The sequence below is a fragment of the Gopherus flavomarginatus genome, chromosome 6 (genome assembly GCF_025201925.1).
Source record: "Gopherus flavomarginatus isolate rGopFla2 chromosome 6, rGopFla2.mat.asm, whole genome shotgun sequence".
In the NCBI taxonomy this organism is placed as follows: Eukaryota; Metazoa; Chordata; order Testudines; family Testudinidae; genus Gopherus; species Gopherus flavomarginatus.
In genome coordinates this window covers 8,171,869-8,190,052 of record NC_066622.1, presented here as the reverse complement: position 1 = coordinate 8,190,052, position 18,184 = coordinate 8,171,869, and the positions used below count along the sequence as shown (strand labels likewise).

Below are 18,184 nucleotides of genomic sequence, written 5' to 3'. Positions count from 1 at the left end.
AGGTTGCAGCATAGGCAAAGCTAAGAACATTGTCTGGCCGCTCAGCCTAAACTTTTTCCAGTGGCCACCTCCAGTAGTCCAGTCTCCAAACTAATGGTTTTTGCAGTGTGAACGCCTACCCACTGACCAGTAGGCCAAGACCACCAATCAGCTCATTATAGACAGTACAAACCTTTTTTTTTTTTTTTTTGTGGCCCCGCAGCAAGTTCTCGCGAATTACACAGGTGCCATTTATTTATTTCAGTAGTTATTGACACGTGTAAAAGGGGAGAATTTGTCCCCTGGGCTGTGCTTTGTGCCCCTGTTTACAAAGTAATGCCTAAAATGGTGACTGTATCACTTTCCCTTTTTTTTTAGGTTGAAGCAATACTGGTCAACATTTTTGGTGGAATTGTGAACTGCGCCATTATAGCAAATGGCATTACCAAAGCCTGTCGAGAGCTTGAACTGAAGGTGCCTCTGGTTGTCAGACTTGAAGGTGAGTGATAAAGGTTTGGGGCTAAAGTCGGCTCTCAGCTGCACTCAGTTACACCGTGTTCCATTTCAGCTTACTCTGTTCTCCAGGCTCATGTAAAGAATGCACAAACTAGTTCAGATGCGATAAGAATTGACCCAACTCTTCGCCTGTGTAACTTTACCTGAAACCAGACTTAAGGTCATATCCTCCAGTCTTTTTTCATTCCTTACTCAGGCAAAACTTGAGTAGAAGATTTGCCTGAATAAAGACTGCAGCATTTGCCTCTTCGCTAAAGCAGAGGCACACAAGCTGTAACCCCCTTGATTTAGAAGAGAGGGAGTTTCTGGCAGGTAATTCTCTGGGAGGAGCCCTGAACTTTGGGATCCATTCATGCCATCGGTCCAAAATCACCCAAATCCAGTGATCTTCAGAGAACATGGCAAAGCCCATCTCTGTTCCTAGCTACTAGGATGGGGCTCTGTCATTAAAGTGTTGCCTTTTTTCCCTGCCTGGTTTTGTTTATTTTCATCTGTTAGTCTGGTTGTACTTTTAATATCTGAAAAACCACCTACAGCCCTAACTTCAGGTTTTATGGTCTTTTGTATAAATCTGTAATACAACAAATGAACTCTTCCTACATATTTCTATAGTTCCTGGCCTCGAATACAAATGGAAGGGCAATGAGAAAAGTTTTACTCATAGTACTTGCAACCCAAACAGAAAATGTTTTCATGGAAGGGTATATTTGCTGGATGGTTCGGTTTTTTCCCCCCTTTGCAAATAATTTTTACTGAGTACAGTTACAGTATACTTGTATCCAGACACAGACCGATTATAATTCCATAAGCAAAAATAAAATAAAGAACAATATAAAAGAGATACAACATTATTCTACTTGGCTGACATATTCTTGCCCAGATCTCCAGCTCAGTTTTTAAAACACAGCAGCTTTGGGGATGGGAGCTTGAATAAGTTCCAGACAGGCTTCTTAACTTTTGAGTTCTCAGTCCCTGCCCTCGCTCATCCAGAAATTACAAGTTTGATGCAGGTATCTCTTGGGGAAGTTCTATTGCCTGTGCTATGCAGGAGCTCAGACTAGATGATCATAATGGTCCCTTCTGGCCTTAAAGTTAGTGAAGCTTTAAAAAGTCTGGAGGCTCGGCAGTTGCTCGTTTTAATATATTTTTGTTATTTTGCTATCTTAAAATAGAGTCCCACAACTCCTTCCATCAGTTTCTGAAAAGTCTCCTGAAAAAGTTGAGGAAGGAAGATTGGTGGGTTTTTTGGACAGTAAGAGGAATAGTGTTTTGTTTTCCTGCAATCTGTGGAAACCAGCATAACGGTCGTGACCGGGACACGGGCAGTCTGACCTCGTGGTTGGAGCAGGAATCAGTCGTCCGGCCAGAGGGCAAACCGAGGTCAGATGTCTGGAGTCAGGCAGGGTCAGGGTGCAGGTGGTCAGCAGTAGAAGTAGGAAGCAGAGGAAGCCATCCAAAGTAGGGAGAATCCAGTTGAATGGACAATTTCATGTTCCTGTGCTGGTTTATATAGAAGCTGTGAACCAGTCAGGATGCCCAACATTCTGCCTATTGGATTCCAGGACTGGGGTCCTGTCAGAGTTCAGCTCCTATTCTGACAACAGTTAGCAGGTCACTAGGTGGCAGGTTGGAAGTTAGTAGCTCCGAAGAGTCCTACGGACCAAGGTTTAAAACCTGAGGTCCCTGATATCAACATTCATATATTCAAAGTCATTCATTTTCAATAAGCGCATTTGGAAAGACTTCATAACAGGTGTTTTTAAAGGCATTTTCCTCAGAAAAATCAATATTCATGCTATAGTTGGTTATTTTGTCAGCAAGTACATTAATTTACCTTAACATAAAAACCTGAAAGGCAAGATTAGTCCTTTGAGCCTCCTACTGTGTTTTTTCTCTGCATAGGTCTCTTTCTGATAGATCAAAGTCTGTGAATAGTTTGACAGAATATTAATGATCTTGGTAATTCACAAATTTAGTGTGCAAACTGATTCATATGGTATTCCAAACTTATAGATTTACAAGGACATAGTCAAACCCAATCATTTAACTGTGCTACAAATACACTTTGTTACAGAATTATAGCAATCGTTAAGGACTTTTGCAATGAAGTCTATTTTATTCTATTCATTGTGTTGGGTTGTCTTTTTTTCTGTTTTAATGCCTCATACAGATTGTGAGGCCACCTCTCTCCCTGTTTGCCACTGTGGTGGCTGGACTCAACTGGGGTGATCTTTTGCCTACTGCCCAGATTTGAAGGGCTGGTGGCAGAATGTTCTCAGTGAAGGGCTCTTGGTTCTGGAATTGATTTGTCAGAGTCTGAGTCTTTGGCCTTGCGGGTTTGATATAAAACCCATCTCTTTCCTCTGGACTGTGCCTGATGAGGGGTGGTTAATAGGGGGGCACAATTTAAAAGTCAGCACGTGCCCACAGTTACCTATATCGTTGTATCTCAGGTACTTTCCCCTATATTTACAGTAGGCAGCCCAGGGCTTAGAGCCATCCAGGTAGCTGATGAGTACGCTTATACTCTGACCCATTGGTATTACTCCTTGCAGAATAGCAGGAAATAGAACTTGTATACAAATAAATAAATGAAATGAAATCTAAAAGAGGGGGGAGGGGAATATTTTATATTTTTTCAAATGTTTTCCCCCAAAATTTGAAATGCTATCAAAATTTTGAAAATATCTCTACCAGCTCTAGTAGGAACTGCCCCTGCTCGGAACTGCAGAGCGGCTGGTGTGTCGCTCGGTGTCTTTGCAGTGAAGGATTCCAGACTCCTTACAACCCCTCTGGCTTTTCAGCCTCACTCAAATAAGTGTGTGGAAGGTCACTGGCAGGATGCACCTTGTTTCCTGTTAAAGGGGTGGGTGGTTGCTACCCAAAACGTGAGTGTTACATGAACAGCGTCATGGCTTCTAAAGTAGCAGGTTGGCCCTGTGAAATTCCATATCTGAAAAGCGTCTTCTCTTCACCTTGGTGAAGAAGCTAAGTTTGCACATCCCTCAGTGTCATTCTGCTGTGCATAGGTCATTTCCACATGACATCAGGGGATGCCAAAGCTTGTAGCATTCATTACTTCTATTTTTTATACATTCCTGTACCACAGTCATCTCCGTAATATCTGAGCGCCTTCTGGTAGTGCATTAAGCAACATGGCCATCAGTGGAGGCCCAGTGCTCTGCCAGATCGGGAGAACCTTAAACACCTCTGAACTGAAGCACAGAAATAGGTTGCCAGGGATTTCATTGGATGATGAAACACTCCCTAGTTCCTAAAGAAAGGCAAACTAACGAAGTAATTTAATGCGGGTGACTCAGAGAGCAAAGAAAGTAGCTAAGAGACAGGAATTCATTTTGTATGTAAAGCCTCAACATTTGATTATTTTTCATGCAACTTTTGTTGTTTAGTGTTTTGCTAAGAGCAGCCGTAGTTTTCTTGATTTAATAGCTGTTAGTGCATTGGTTTAGGAATTGAAAAGCTATCATGTTTGGAAGCAGGTAATTCACAGTTGTAGTTGTAGACTGGTTTTTACCATTTTCTTTTAAACCATCTAGGGGACGCAGGGAAAACCAAGCTGCAATGTTTATGACCCATCTTAGAACTATTGCCTGTTTAATACATCACATGGGAATTCTTGATGTTTTCGTCTACTTGTAATTTGCACAGTCCGTGATCCTGTATCTCTGGACCTTGTTCCATGTTGTTTTCACTACATTTGCCCTACCCAGGTTCTGGAACTCTGCGAAAACTAAAGCATCCCGTGGTGTAAGTTAGAGCAACCCTAAGTACTGCACTAACCTGCAGCTGCCTATGGCCTGTGCTGCAGCCCAGAAGCTCCATAGCCCTGAATGCTGTAACTCATGGGGCTTGCAAGCAGAGGCAATGCAGGGCTGCCTTGATTGACCCTATGCTGCTCCTGCACTGAAAGATTTCTAGCCAAAACCCCTTGAGGCCCCTGTATGTCCTCTATCCCACCACCTGAGAATGGTTTATGACAACCAGTGCAAGGGCCCAAATTGCCCCCATTGGGTCTAGGACCTTTGTCTCAGAGTGATGTGTGTTGCTTATTCTGTTGGGGTCAATACTGGATCTTCATGGTTAGAGATGGAAAAATATCAGTAAATCCATCATTCCCTTTATAGTATTTGTTCCTGGGATACGCTTAATTCTTTATCGAGGCTGGTTTAAATGTCTTGGGAGATGGAACTACTCCTGTTCCCTTTGGAGACTGCCCCACCATAATACTATAGCTATCGCTGTTAGTCCTACTGTAGCTTTTATTTCATCTTATTTGTCGTAGTTTTACCTCTTGCATCCCCCTAAGCAAGGACTTCTGTGGTGTTTACTGCCTTCGGGTATTTTACTTATAGACCCTTCTCATGTGACTGCCTCCTCTCCTGTCTCCTTAATCAATCATTCAGCCAACATATTCATAAGCAGTTCTTTTAATCTGTCTTCCAAAAGTCAATCTTTCCAACCCCGCAATCATCTATGTTGCTCTTCTTTGAACACCCACCACTTTGTATGAAGATAAAATGATTCTGAATTAATAATCAATTCAGTGAAAGCAATAAGGGCTCCCCGAAACATTTTAAAACAAAGCTGATACTATTGTACATTTCATTGGATGAAAGAGAGACCAACACACATTTTTGTATTTCCATTTTGTACATTTTCCCAACAGAAGGTTCATCATTATTCCCATAAATCTAACAGATTTGTGGCCTGCACTTTAAAGACTCTTTGCCCACATGCAATGTATTACAAATGTCTTGATGAGTAAAGTTTTAATCAGTCAAATCTGTCTTGATTTAGCAGGATTTTGTGGACAAATCTTTGTTCTCAGCTGTATAATAATTACAAGCTGTTTTACCAATGGATAAAGAAAGGATTACTGTCCTCTTTGAAAATGGTAACTTTATAACTACATGTATTTACTTTCCTTATCAGAAAAGAACTCACCAGCTGAGACGCAGGATTATTTTTGTTTAAAAGGCGTGTGGGTGACTGGAAAAAACACACGTTCTGGGTTTTAACTTTTATAGACATAAGAGACATTTTTTCTGCTGAGAACTTGCAGCAGTTAGAGGATTTTTTTTCTCTTTTAATATAACATTCTGTTTCAGCTGGTTTCTACATAGAATAACCGACAGTGTTGGGCTAAAGCCAGAATGCAGCTCATTGTTGTGGTCAAAAATTAAAAAAACTGAGGATAGGGAAGAATAAAGAAATTAATTTTGTCACCATAAAATGAAATATTCTCCTGCCTTTTGGTTGAGAATCTGTGACATTCTCTCTCTCTTCCCTCCAAAAAGTGAACTACTTTCAAATGTGTCCATAAGGACAGGAGCAAATGGGAGAGGACTCTGTTATTGTGTATGGTCCATGTTAAAAGGCAGACAGGCGTAACTGGCTTCTAAATTTCCATTTCCAAAATTGTCCATCCAAGTTTTTGGCTATGTGTTTGCAGACCTAAAATTTTGCATGCTCAGAATTTCGGAGTTGCACATGGAAACTGTTTTCACGCACAAGTAGAGTAGTTACATATCTGCCCTATTTGCATATTTGAATGTTGTTTGTTATCCCGTATGTGAGCACAAATGCTATTCTCATATGTAAATCTACCAAAAATGTGAGTGCCCAAAATTGTTGTGATTAACAGGAGAGGAGAACATACAATATTATGTACACACATTTGAAAGTATTTTTTGCCTAATGGTAATACCACTCTGACATCCTGAGTTTGAAAATTCAACTTGAAAAATGATATGGTGAAAATATAGGGTAGAAAATGGAGGAAAGAATGTCAGAATAGAAAGTTTTAAAGGATTTCTGCAGTAAAGTCATGGAGATAATCTCTTCTTGATAACGTAGCCAAAGACTGTCAAATTCATGATTGTTTGGTGGTTTTTCAGTTGGCAATAATTTTCAACTTAATCCCAAAATTAACTGGTGACTAAGTGAAAGGCTCTATATTCCACTCCAAACACTTGACTCTTCCAGACCCTCAAGATTGTGCATTTCTAACTCGAAACTGCATGTATACTAATGGAGATGAAATGCCCTTGATTTATACCACCACATAGTGTCATAAGGTTGAAACATTGCTATGCAATAACACCTGGTAACAATGTCAATGTTTATTTCTCTCGCTTTCCTGCACACCCCCAGATGCAAACACTTTCTCTCCCCTATTTCCCGGTAAGGGCTGGATGTCACTGCAGAAATCTTGAACCTACTCCTGAACCTCAACTTTCAGAAGGGCAGCACATTCTGTTTCTAGTTCATGTGTATGGCCAAACACTACATTCATGAGCGCTATAAAAACATGGATTTTTTTTTCATTCAAACTTTTAATGTTCCTGAGTATTGATAGTTTCTAGAGGGTGTATCTGCACTGCAGTAGAAGACCTGCAGGTGTCTGGGGTCAGCTGATGCAGGCTCAGGCTTGTGGGCTAATCAAATTTCAGTGTGGAGGTTCAGGCTCTAGGACCCAGGAAGAAGGAGAGTCTCAGAGCCTGGATGCCAGCCCAAGCCCCGCAAGCCCAAGTCAGCTGAACCAGGCTCTGAGAGTTGTTGCCGCAGGTTTTTTATCTCAGTGTAGACATACCAAGAGATACATTTGTAACAATATAAACTGATTTCCTATATTGTTAAAACTGTCGCAATAAAACTTATCTAAAAAGAGTAATTATAAGTAGGTTTTTAAGGTAGCATTACTGAAAATAAATATTTATGTAATAAATTGGTGGCTTAGTGGTAACAAGTACTGCAAGACAACAGAAATGTGAATTTGAGACATGACACACAGCAAACACTATAACCCTTCTGGGCCTAGGATTCAAAAGTATGTATTTGAAATAAAGCGGAGTGCAAAGATGTGCTGGTAAAAATACATGTTGCAGGGTAATCCATAGAGTGACACTGATATTAACTTGAGAGAGAGAAAATAAGAGAGGTTCACTTTCCCCGTCTAGAACGGCATTCTTATAATAGGGGTCAAGGAAAAAGCAGCCTGTAATATTGTGCATTTTCACTGTTATACAGCCGATTATAGCATAAGTAAAGGGGAGATTATTTTGATAGCCTGCGTCTAGAATTCTGTTTACAGTTCTCTGACACCATCCAGTGGCAGGAGGTTAATGTTAGACTAGTTTCGTGAGGATTTTTTTTTTTTGCTTTAATTTCCACTGCCATAAAAGGCATTTTACTTTAGTTTTTAAGCCTGTTTTCTAATGCGGTCAGATTATTTAGTTTTTAAAATCCATTTCCAGTGCTTTCAGAATGTTTTAGAGACATAATTCAAGTTCTCTTTTTTATCCATCTTCCTAAAATGTCTATCACATAACGAAAGCAAACTGAATTTCTGGAAGCAGAAAATATCAGTCATTTACAGCATACTTGTTGAAAGTATCTTTATTTGTGTGTCCTGCTTAAAAGTCTGTTTTGTATTTCATATGTACCAAAATCACAGTCTTTTGATTGTGAGAAAGATTGGTTCATTTTTCCAACTTCCTATTTCCATCCTTTTGCTTGAAACCTTTTTTTTTTTTTAAGCTTGTGTCTTGTATTGATTTTGTTAATACATTAGTCAAGTAGAGTCTAGAGCAATCAACGTGGTGCAGCATGTATCTAATGTACTGTTCCCATTCTGACCTGTTGGTAGATTAACCTCAGCAAATTCATGAAGAGAAAATGTTAGTTTTAAATACTCGGATACCACAAATAGCATAATATTCTTGCTTTGTAGGAAAATAGCCAGCAAAATGTCTTTCACTCTATCTCACCTCCCTCCCCCCCAATTCCTTTTATGGAAAAGTCCTATAGAAGCCTACCTATCAATTATATTAGGTTATCACTGTTGTATCTGTGTGCCAGATTAATCCTGCGTGGTTCATTAGAAATTAAAAGGGATTCCATACAAGTTATTCTAAAAACCTAAAGAATTTTATAGTGAAGGATATCTTTTAAGTAGGCTTTTTAAAACCACCCTGAAGGGTTCTTGTGCTTGTGGATATGTATTTCTGCCTTAAAACTACAGGATGGTTGGGAAAAAAAACTATGTCAAGGTTATAATCTTCTATGAAATTCTACCGAACTTTTCTAAACATTACAGAGCAGGCAGGGCTCCCTTCTGTCATAGATTTCAGATCCTGCTTAGTTGTCATTGACCTTTATAGACAAGCTGCGACTGTCCGTGCAGTGCATGGGGATGGAAAGCATGACCTCTTCTCCCGGTGCTGCTAGGACAGTAGCAGACAGTTAGTTATTCCTCCTCCAGCCATCTGCCTCTTTGATCACAAAAGTAACCAGACCTGCTGCTACAGAGATATCTTTGGCCTCTATCAGTTGAGGGAGTGGGACCCTTGACTTGAGCTCACTGCAGAAACAGGCTCTTGCTTGTGGCAGAATAGAGTTATTATCTATCTCGATAGATTGTATAATTATAATAAAAAAAACCTCTCCATGTTTGTATTAAGCAAAATCACACTTTAAAATCATGAGCATCCCGAAGAGAAAGTTGCATGCCACTGAGCATGTTTACAGCATGATTAATAATTAAGAGTGTAATTAAAGTCTAACTGCACATATAATTACAATTCATTTTGGTAGGTGTAGGAATTATGAAGTAATTAAACATTTTGACAAGGCAAATGAACAAGGAATTTGGTGTGGGGGAGGGAGAGTTATAGAATCTACTCTTTAAGAGGATCAGTTCAGGTCCTTATGCTGACAACTTATGATGCAGTCCCTAGTGTGAATTCCACCAGTGCAGCCTAAACACCTGATGAGGGATCCTTGTATGTTGCTTAATGCATAGATTTTCAGAATGGTCACTTAGCTTTGTTGAAGAAAAGGGCCTGAAAAGTCCAGATTTTTCTTCACTGCTCTATTTTCCTAAATGAAGAGGTTATAACCAGGGCGGAATCTGAACAACTACTCTTTATTGTTTTGAAAGAGTCAGAAACCTTCACCATTCACCTGTGACTCTGTTCTGAAAAAGGATGGGGAGCTGGGATGAAAAAGAATGAAATCAGGAAAGGAAAAAGATAATCAGAAAAAGGACATGAAATCCTACAAAGTTAGTGCAATCCAAATTATGTCATGATAATTTAATTTGGAAATAAAAAAAATCAGCATATTTCTTGAGAAATTACCTCTTTCCTGACACACACTGATTATAGTTTATCTTCGTGTTCTACAGAAATGTCCTGGCACATTCATGAGTGGTGTGCAGTAGTCTTTAAAATGACTACCGTCCTTGTGCTCTCACTTAGGCGATCTTATCTCACCACTGAAGCTTTTGGTGTTCACATGATTGCCAGATGTGTAGCAGCATTCCTTGGTAAACATGCTTCATAATTTGTTGGTCTTCCATCCTAGCAATAGGACCGTACCAAAGCCACTGAAACTGAACCAATGCCAACAGAGGCAGTTGTTGGGTTCGGCTATGAATACCCCTGTTTCTGATCTTGTCCCGCTACTGCAGCTGACAAAGACTGAGAGAATCAAAAACGTCAGTCCACCACTCTCCAGCCTTCCCCAGTGCCCACATTTCATTGCCATACAGTAAAGTTGGAATAACCATGCTTCTGTGGATGTGCACCATTTTGGCAACACGTCATCTCAGTGATGCTAAAGAAATAGGTCCAGCACATCAGTGTTCTACACAAATGTGTCCCTGGATTTTCTTTGGACTCCAAATGGAAAGTGGTTGATTTAACTGAACAGGGTTGTAGAACGTATGCATTTAAGTCGGGTGTAAATTATGGGGAATAGTGAAACATTTCCACAGTTCAGAGTGAGAGATTTTACTGGCTGTTGAAACTGTGAAAATATTGACTCTTTAAGGTTAAAATCAATATTGTCACTCCTAAGCACAGGTCAGTGCAATTATTACATTAGGACTTTATATCTGGCAAAATTAGCATGGTTCTTTTACCTTGGTGCTTAGCAGCCTTAGGTCACATGACTATTTCACAAGTGTTCCCCAACAATGAAAGGTTAGGAGTGTTAAGAGAGATCTCCTCAGTCCCCAGAGGAGAATGAACACTCCGTATTGGGCTCTAGTGATGACGGCTCTCGTGGACGTGTGCCCATGGTTACAGAAGCATGAGGATTTTGAGGGTGAAGACGTATACTTTGGAACTCATAGCAACAACAGAGGACATCAAGAACTCAGGAAGTTTAGTGATAGGCTCATATTCTGATGAGTTGCAGAGTCTATTTAATCTACATGTCTAGGGAACTCTGTTGCCCCCATCTCTGTCATATCTGAGCATCTGTGATGCCTGAAATCAGGGACGAATTTGTCCCATTATGTCCGGCACACTTTTAACATACCGGGCAAAGTGATTTCATAGTCAGATCGCAATTTTGAATATGAATATAATTTTCAGTAAATTCCCAGTTCTTTCACGTATTTCTATAATGCACTGTTTTGACCCAGTGTTGTTTTACATATGGAGAACCTCTTGGTAAAAAGTAGAGCCTGTTGGCAGTCAATGAATGAACAGGAGAATAAACTTAACATTACTGAACACACTGATGGTTGTGAACAGTTTTCCTAGTTCTTAACAATCCTCCATTTTGGGGTCTCAGTTGCCTGGCAGCCTACTTTGTAAGTGTCATGTCCGTCTTGCTTGGGACGTTTTAGATGTTCAGTTTGTGCTTAGTAAATCCTCAGAAAGGGTTAAGAGAAAGAAAGTCTGCAAGTAATTTTCTAAATCCTTGTCTCACCCATCATGCAGTGCAAGTAAAAACTGCCCATAATTTTCAGTTTGGTGTTTCCAGGAGGTGCCAAATACATTGCATCAAACCAGGCAAGAGTCTTCTGGGGAAACACTAAATATATGTGATCACTGTGCCAGAACATTTCCAAGGGCCTGTCCCTGTGTAGCTTTAATAAACGAAGGGCTTCAATGACAATCAGTCATCTCTTTTCATTAATCAGTTCTCATTTAACTCTCCATTTGCCTTTTATGAGAGTCTGACAGTGTGAAACATGCATTTCCCTGAAATGTCTCTCTTAATTTATAGCCTTTTCTCCTGACTATGAGAGCGCTCTGTTGAGTGTATTTGAAGTGTTTGTCTATAAACAGAGCACATAGGTTCAATAGCTGTACAGTCTTACAAATGATAATATAGTATTTGGTATCTTTCAAGGAACAAAGGATAATGTCTTGCTCATTTTCTAAATAATTTACAAATGAATGTTCTTCCATCTCCACTTCCCTCCTGGACTTTAAGCAGAGGTGCAGAGGTACTTTATGGGCAGAGGGTCAGACTATTCCTTGGCTTCCCGCGTCAGGTACTCCCAAACAGTCAAATTCTCAGGATTGCTCAGAAACCTCAAGCTTGTTAAAAAATCAAAGTAGTAATAATAATTTTACTCCTTTGAGGCCATCACAGGTGGGTTTTAGAGTTATAATTTATAACTATGGTGGGGTGTTTTTTTAATAACAATACTGCTAACTTGAGTCTAGTGCTTTAGTCTTCAAAATGTTTTACAAGTGTTAATGGAATGAAGCATGGTCCATTATCCATGGGATAATTATCCATTGACTTCAGTGGACATTGGATTGGCCCCTGGGCCCTCATAACACTCCTGTGAGATAGGTAAGTACTGTTATCAGAGAGTAGCTTATCTGAGGCCACAGAAGTAAGCACTGTCAGAGTTAGAATTAGATTTTAGGAGTTCCTGGGCTCAGACCCTTAGGTGACTCCCCTCTCTGTAAAGCAAAATGAAATCTGGTTTAATGCTTTAAACCAGGTTGATGAAGGTTAATAGAAAGCATTTGCAACATGTATTCATTAGTTAACCTTTTCAATCTCCTTTCTAGGAACGAATGTTCATGAGGCCCAGCGCATCCTGAATGAAAGCGGGTTACCAATCACCTCTGCAAGGGACCTTGAGGATGCAGCAAAGAAAGCAGTGGCTAGTGTGGAAAACAAATGACTCCTTGAAGATATTCGCCTGCAGAGGGGCTGTGATTCACAAAAGTGACATTCACATTCTTATTGCAGACAGAATTATTAACGGTTCCTTAAAGCAGTCATCAGTATTGCTGAACTTACCTATCTGACATATCCAAAAGGTAGCAAAATTAGTGAATCTTCAATCTGCATATTTCTGGATTGAGAAATATGTTCATTAACATTTAATTCCACAAAGTTCCTGGGTTTTTTTGCATGTGTGTTTTTCCAAAATAATGTAGTTGATGGGTTTGTGAATGAGGTATAGTCAGTTAACTTACTGATTCCTGTCAATAGGGTTGTTCCCTAATCCTACTAATACTGTTTGCGCATTTTTTTGGAAAAACATTTTAGTTCATTTTTCATGTCCTAAAGAGTCAGCAGGCAGAAGTAAATCCTAATGATTGATTGATCGTATTTTTATGAATTTTTACAATAACAAACAAAATCTGCTTACAATAAATATATTTTTCCAGACATATAGGATTTTTCTTCTAAGTTTGTGGTGTATCACACTCCATGCCTTAACATATCATCTTTGTATTCAAATATAAAAAGTATACCTCACATTAGGAAGAAAAATGGAATCTACTATTTGTGGTAGTGAAAGGACCTTCCATTCTTATACTGTACCAGTAAACAGATGAAATGTGATTCAATTGATTGTGCTAGCCATTGGAGGTGAAATTAAGTATAGTCCGTCCAAATGTAACAGTGACCTACGGTATCTATGGGTGTATGTATGTAGTTAATCTAATGGCTGCCAACTTTTCAAAATAAACTCTTTAAGTAATAGGAGGTATTGCAATTCTGAATATTCAGTGTAACGTATGAATCAATAGCAGCACTATGTGAGTAATAAGAAAAAAAATTCTCAAAATTATCATTTTATTTCCAAAAATGAATTTTGATTTGCTGTTTAAAAAAAAAACAAAACTTGTTCAGTTTTCACAAACGTTTGAATGTTCAAGCTTTAGTCATGCAAATACTTTAGACAAGCAAATTCTAAGTTGCGGTACTTGAATAGCCACTAAAAATCCTATTTTGATTGTGTAGTCATTTGTACTGTTATAATAATTCAAGCTGTTGATTATTTACACAAATCATTCAATCAGGGAACAGAAGACACTACCATATGACTTGAGTAACTAACCAACGCAGTATACGTTGCAGACCACAAACTGTTTTCTGAAATTTGTGAATAATTTTGAGTAATGTACAAATGAGAGCATGTCATGATCTGTTTCTGAACAATTTGTAAATGGGGAAAAAGGTAAAATTTGTCTAATAAATTATTCATTGTGAATTATTTGCTCCGCTCTAATCAACACTCTGCTTTATTTGGGGAAAAAATACTTTGTCATTTAAATTTGTGTTGACATTTCCATGACAACATTTGTATTCAGAAATGATTTTTTTATTAATCTATGTAGATCTACAAGTATAGCTAGATTCTGCAATTACCTAATTCCTCTTCCTTCAGCTGTTGCTCAAGGAAAAAAATATGTTTATTACTATTCTAATGATGATATATTAGTGTGAGTTACTGTTCATATAAGAAAATTACTAATTCAATTCAACATAATAAGTATTTGATTAATTTAATGAGGATCTGGTAAATGATTGTATGGTGGGCTACTTATAAAAAAAAATAAAGAAAAAAACACTTACCAGAAACATCTCAGTATGATGACATATTCTAAGTACAGGAAAATAAAAATATTTTTGTGTCAGTCAGTAAAGTGGTAAGGTAAATATTTCCTTGTTAAGGTCCCATTTGTAGCTTTCTTATGGTCTCCAACATATACAATAGATATGTTCACTCAGGTTAAGCTGCATATAGATCCGAGAGAAGTCAGTATTTATTTGGACCTGTGCTGCTAATCCAAATTTTCATATTACTCATAGCTTTTTAAAATAATATTAAATAAATAGTGATTTTGAAAGTTTTGTGGTAGTTGGAATTAAATGTTTTTTGCTACCAGTGCTGTTTGAAGCAGTGCGGATTTCCCTAGGAGTTTGTATTTAAACTTTCTACTAAATTTTTTTAAATATACAGAGCTGGTAATTAAATTTAGCAACCCATGAAAAGGAGTTTAGGTTTTTGAGGGAAGTAATTTAACTTAATATGGCTGTCTCAACTCCCAGTGGTAAATATGATTGTAAATAGATCCAGTTTTTCATTTTAAAATTCATCTTAATGTTCACGGAGCTGCCTGCTTTCCCAGAACATGTGAATAAATGCTCCTCTCTGTTCTTTATGGCCTCACTAAAGTCCATGGCAAAATTCCTATTGACTTCAACAGGATAAAATCTTGATCCTGTATTTCTCCCCCATGCCTTAAACAGTGAATTTCAGTTTCTTGCATTTAATGGGGAAAATAGTACTTGAAATTTAAAATGATCTTTTAATACTGGTCACAGAAAGTCTTTTCTTGCCTTACCATGAGCATCTTCTCTACTTTGATCCAGTAATTTGCAACAGTCACTGGAATGTGTCTAAAAAAAATGAGTGAAAGATGCACACTAACTTACCTTTTTTGCTTCTAAATTCATAAAGAATATAACATTTGGCACATTAGTATGAAATTTTTTAAAATGTTTTCATATTCACCAAATATTTAGCCAAATAAATGCAAAAGTCAACCCAATTAATGACTCTGCTTATTCTTTTTAGAGTAAGAAGACTGATTTGTTTGCCTGCTGACTTGTTTGCCCTTTCATTTCTGCACCTTCTTATGGACCTGTGAACTGAAGCCCATGTGGATTTATTTCCTTGTGTGATCTTAGGCTTTTAATCATTTTGGTTGGTTATTTTTAAGCTGTATGCCTCCAAGGTGTTTCCAGTCCTGTCCTAGCTTCATACCCAGTATCCACATACAGAATGGGGCAGTGCACTGCACACTTACAAAAACCTTATTTTTGTTTTGAGGACAACATGCAGAAACTATATAAACTCTGGAGAATGCATGCACTTCAGAGATGCCGTGGTTTGACAACACTATCTGGTGCAGTTTGAAGATTATAAATCCCAAATTCAGCAGCATTTTTTCATTCCAGTCATTAGATTGTGCTGGGTTCAAAATTACTTTTTAGTTGTTTGATATCCTTGAGGTGACGTTCTTTGCATGGAATAAACGTGCCAAAACTGCTGGTGCCAAGGAATTGGAACCAAATCTCTTACTTGTAATTTGTCTTTGCATTTGTTCCCCACCCCCCTTTGGATGCATAGCCTCAGTCCTGCTGGGCACTGACTGTGGAGCCATACGGAGACGGTGACTGTTGAGGTTTGGCACTCAGCAGCTGGCTTCAGTATGCGCACAAGGGTGAGCTTCTAGCTGTACCATTCGGAGTCACGGTGCTTTGTCTGTCTTCTGTACAAACAATCCACGGGGTGCTGAGTGGCCAAACTGTCACCGGACGGAATTGGAGTGAGGGTCGAAGCGTAGTGTCTAAGGCAGAACCCATGCATGACATTAGTGACACAGCAGTCATTTTACTTCATAAGAATCCCAACAAGTACTGGAAGGCAGATTGCAAAGCAGAGGCCATCTGGATAACGCCAGCCAAAGGCACACATGGTGTCAAACGCCATTGTACGTAACTTGCTTCAGAACGTAGGTTCATGTGACATTTTGATAGTATGTTTCCATCTTTTAACATTCCCCTTGTTTTCCCTCACAAATTCCTTGATAACCACAGTAGAAATGCATAAACACACAGTGTGCTCAAAAGACCTCTTACGGTGGAATGTGGAGGCAAGAGGAGCAGCATTTCTGGCTAATCAGATCCTGCATGAGTGTCTGGGGCTCGGATTGTAACTTAACAAAGGAACCCCTGAATCGGATTTCCTGTCACGTTAACTGTGCTGTTATAAATCGGTATTCTGCACAGTGTTGGCGCGAGACTGATTATCTTTACTGCAGCGTGTCGGGTCACAGAATGGTAAGAACCGCATTCACCATCCTTGGCAGCTGCTCAACTTGCGGCCATTTTCTCACCTCAGCAGGATTGAGCCCTAAAAGGCTAACCTGGTGCATGTACTCATGAAAATAGTCTCAGAACACTCAGCAGGAATATGCCTGTGGGTGAGAACAAGTTGGATAAAATTTCACCTTGTTCAGAGAGCCAGTACAAGATCTAAGCACAGTTAAGTCCCTCTTAATGTCTGTTTTGAGGGTTTAAATGGGATTTAAAGTGTCCCATAGGCCGTAAGATTTCACTATATGTTAATAAAGGTTCTAGGACAGGGCCCTATTAGAACAAGAATAAAAGGATGAAAATCCTTGCACGCTGACACTGTACTAGGGTTTGACAAGATCTCTTTAAAGTTCTTCCAAAGAAGAAGTTACAGCTGGGTGTTACAGACTTTTGTTATGGTGATGGATATTTCTAGTGCTGTTGTAGTGGGAATGGATTCCTCGTAAAGCAGTCAAACAAATTTGTTCCTGGACAATATTCAGCTATCCATTTTGGATGTAGGTAAGAGGAAGTGTGGACTCTGGCAGGCAAATCTTGGAACCTTAGAGGTGCCTTGGCCATGCCTACAGAGTGACAGAGATGAATAGCTCGGAATAAAGTTATGGTGAAGCTAGGACATCATGCAATAATACCCCTGTGGGTAAAGGACTGCGGCAGTGAACCTGTAGGAGAGTTTGAAGCTATGAATATCCAGTTGGGATTGCTGTTTAGCGGAACTCTGTTTTGAGCAGGACCAAAAGGGGAGATCTGTGTAAGAGCAATTAATGTGACTGACCAGGAAGTGAAGCTAGTGAAAAATCACATCTTGGGGACGGTGTCCAGTGTAGCTGGCATCTCAAAGACTCTCAGGGGGCAGAGATCATCAGCTGTGAAGCATAAATTCTTGGGCCCATTCCATCTGTTCCTAGTAACCTGTAATGCTTCAAAGATCACTGTCAGATTTGCATTTGAGCAAATTGAGGTGAGGGCAGTGAGAACAGACTCAGACTGGTCTTGTGATGACATCTGGCAAAAATAGTCTAAGGACCCTGAGTTATGTTTGGTGTGCCAGTAGATCTACTGAAGGAAACCCAGCCTGGTTAGCTTCAGCGCAGTTCAGGAACCACTGAATCCATTGATGTAGCTACCTATTTGCTGGTGTATAAAGATAACGGGATTGTCTTGCCAGCCAGCTTACAGGGAACAGTACTGGAGGTCTTCATGATAACAAAGTACAGGACACCTGGGTATGAAAAGACACTAATATGCATATTCAACAGAATTTTTTGGTTAGGCACAGCCGCACATGTTGAGGACTGTCATAAACATAGAAAGAAGGGTAGCATAAAATCACTCCTTGGCAGCTCTACTAAATTGCTTTATATGTAAGGGGTTAAGAAGCTCAAATAACCTAATTGGCAGCTGACCAATGAGAAAAGAAGATACTTTCAAATCTGAGGGGGGCAGGATTTGTTTGTGTCTCTCTTTGTTGTTCCCACTCTGGTCGGATGGAGAGAGAAGCCAAGCAGCTCCAACATCTCCCGAAAATATACCTGGAATAATCAATCTAAAATCACAGAAATTGTAAGTACGACAACGAAAGGCATTAGGTTATCTGTTGCTTTAGCTCGTAAATTTTCCTATGCTCCAAAGATAGTTTTATTCCTGTTTTAGTAACTGTGAAGCTGAGTCCAGAGGGGAGTCGTCTGTGTTTTAAATATTTTTATTACCCTATAAAGTTACCTTCCAT

At 39.2% G+C, this 18,184-nt stretch overlaps 1 protein-coding gene across 1 annotated transcript in view; it reads left to right on the top strand.

Annotated features, from left to right (window-relative positions):
• Nucleotides 1-15,125, top strand: part of SUCLG2 (succinate-CoA ligase GDP-forming subunit beta) — a 220,251-nt gene extending 205,126 nt beyond the window's left edge. Inside the window, 2 exon segments of the mRNA XM_050957476.1 lie at nt 358-478; nt 12,342-15,125. Of these exon segments, the coding sequence (XP_050813433.1) occupies nt 358-478; nt 12,342-12,457 (237 nt within the window). The 3' untranslated portion in view covers nt 12,458-15,125.
• The last annotated feature ends 3,059 nt before the right edge of the window (nt 15,126-18,184 follow it).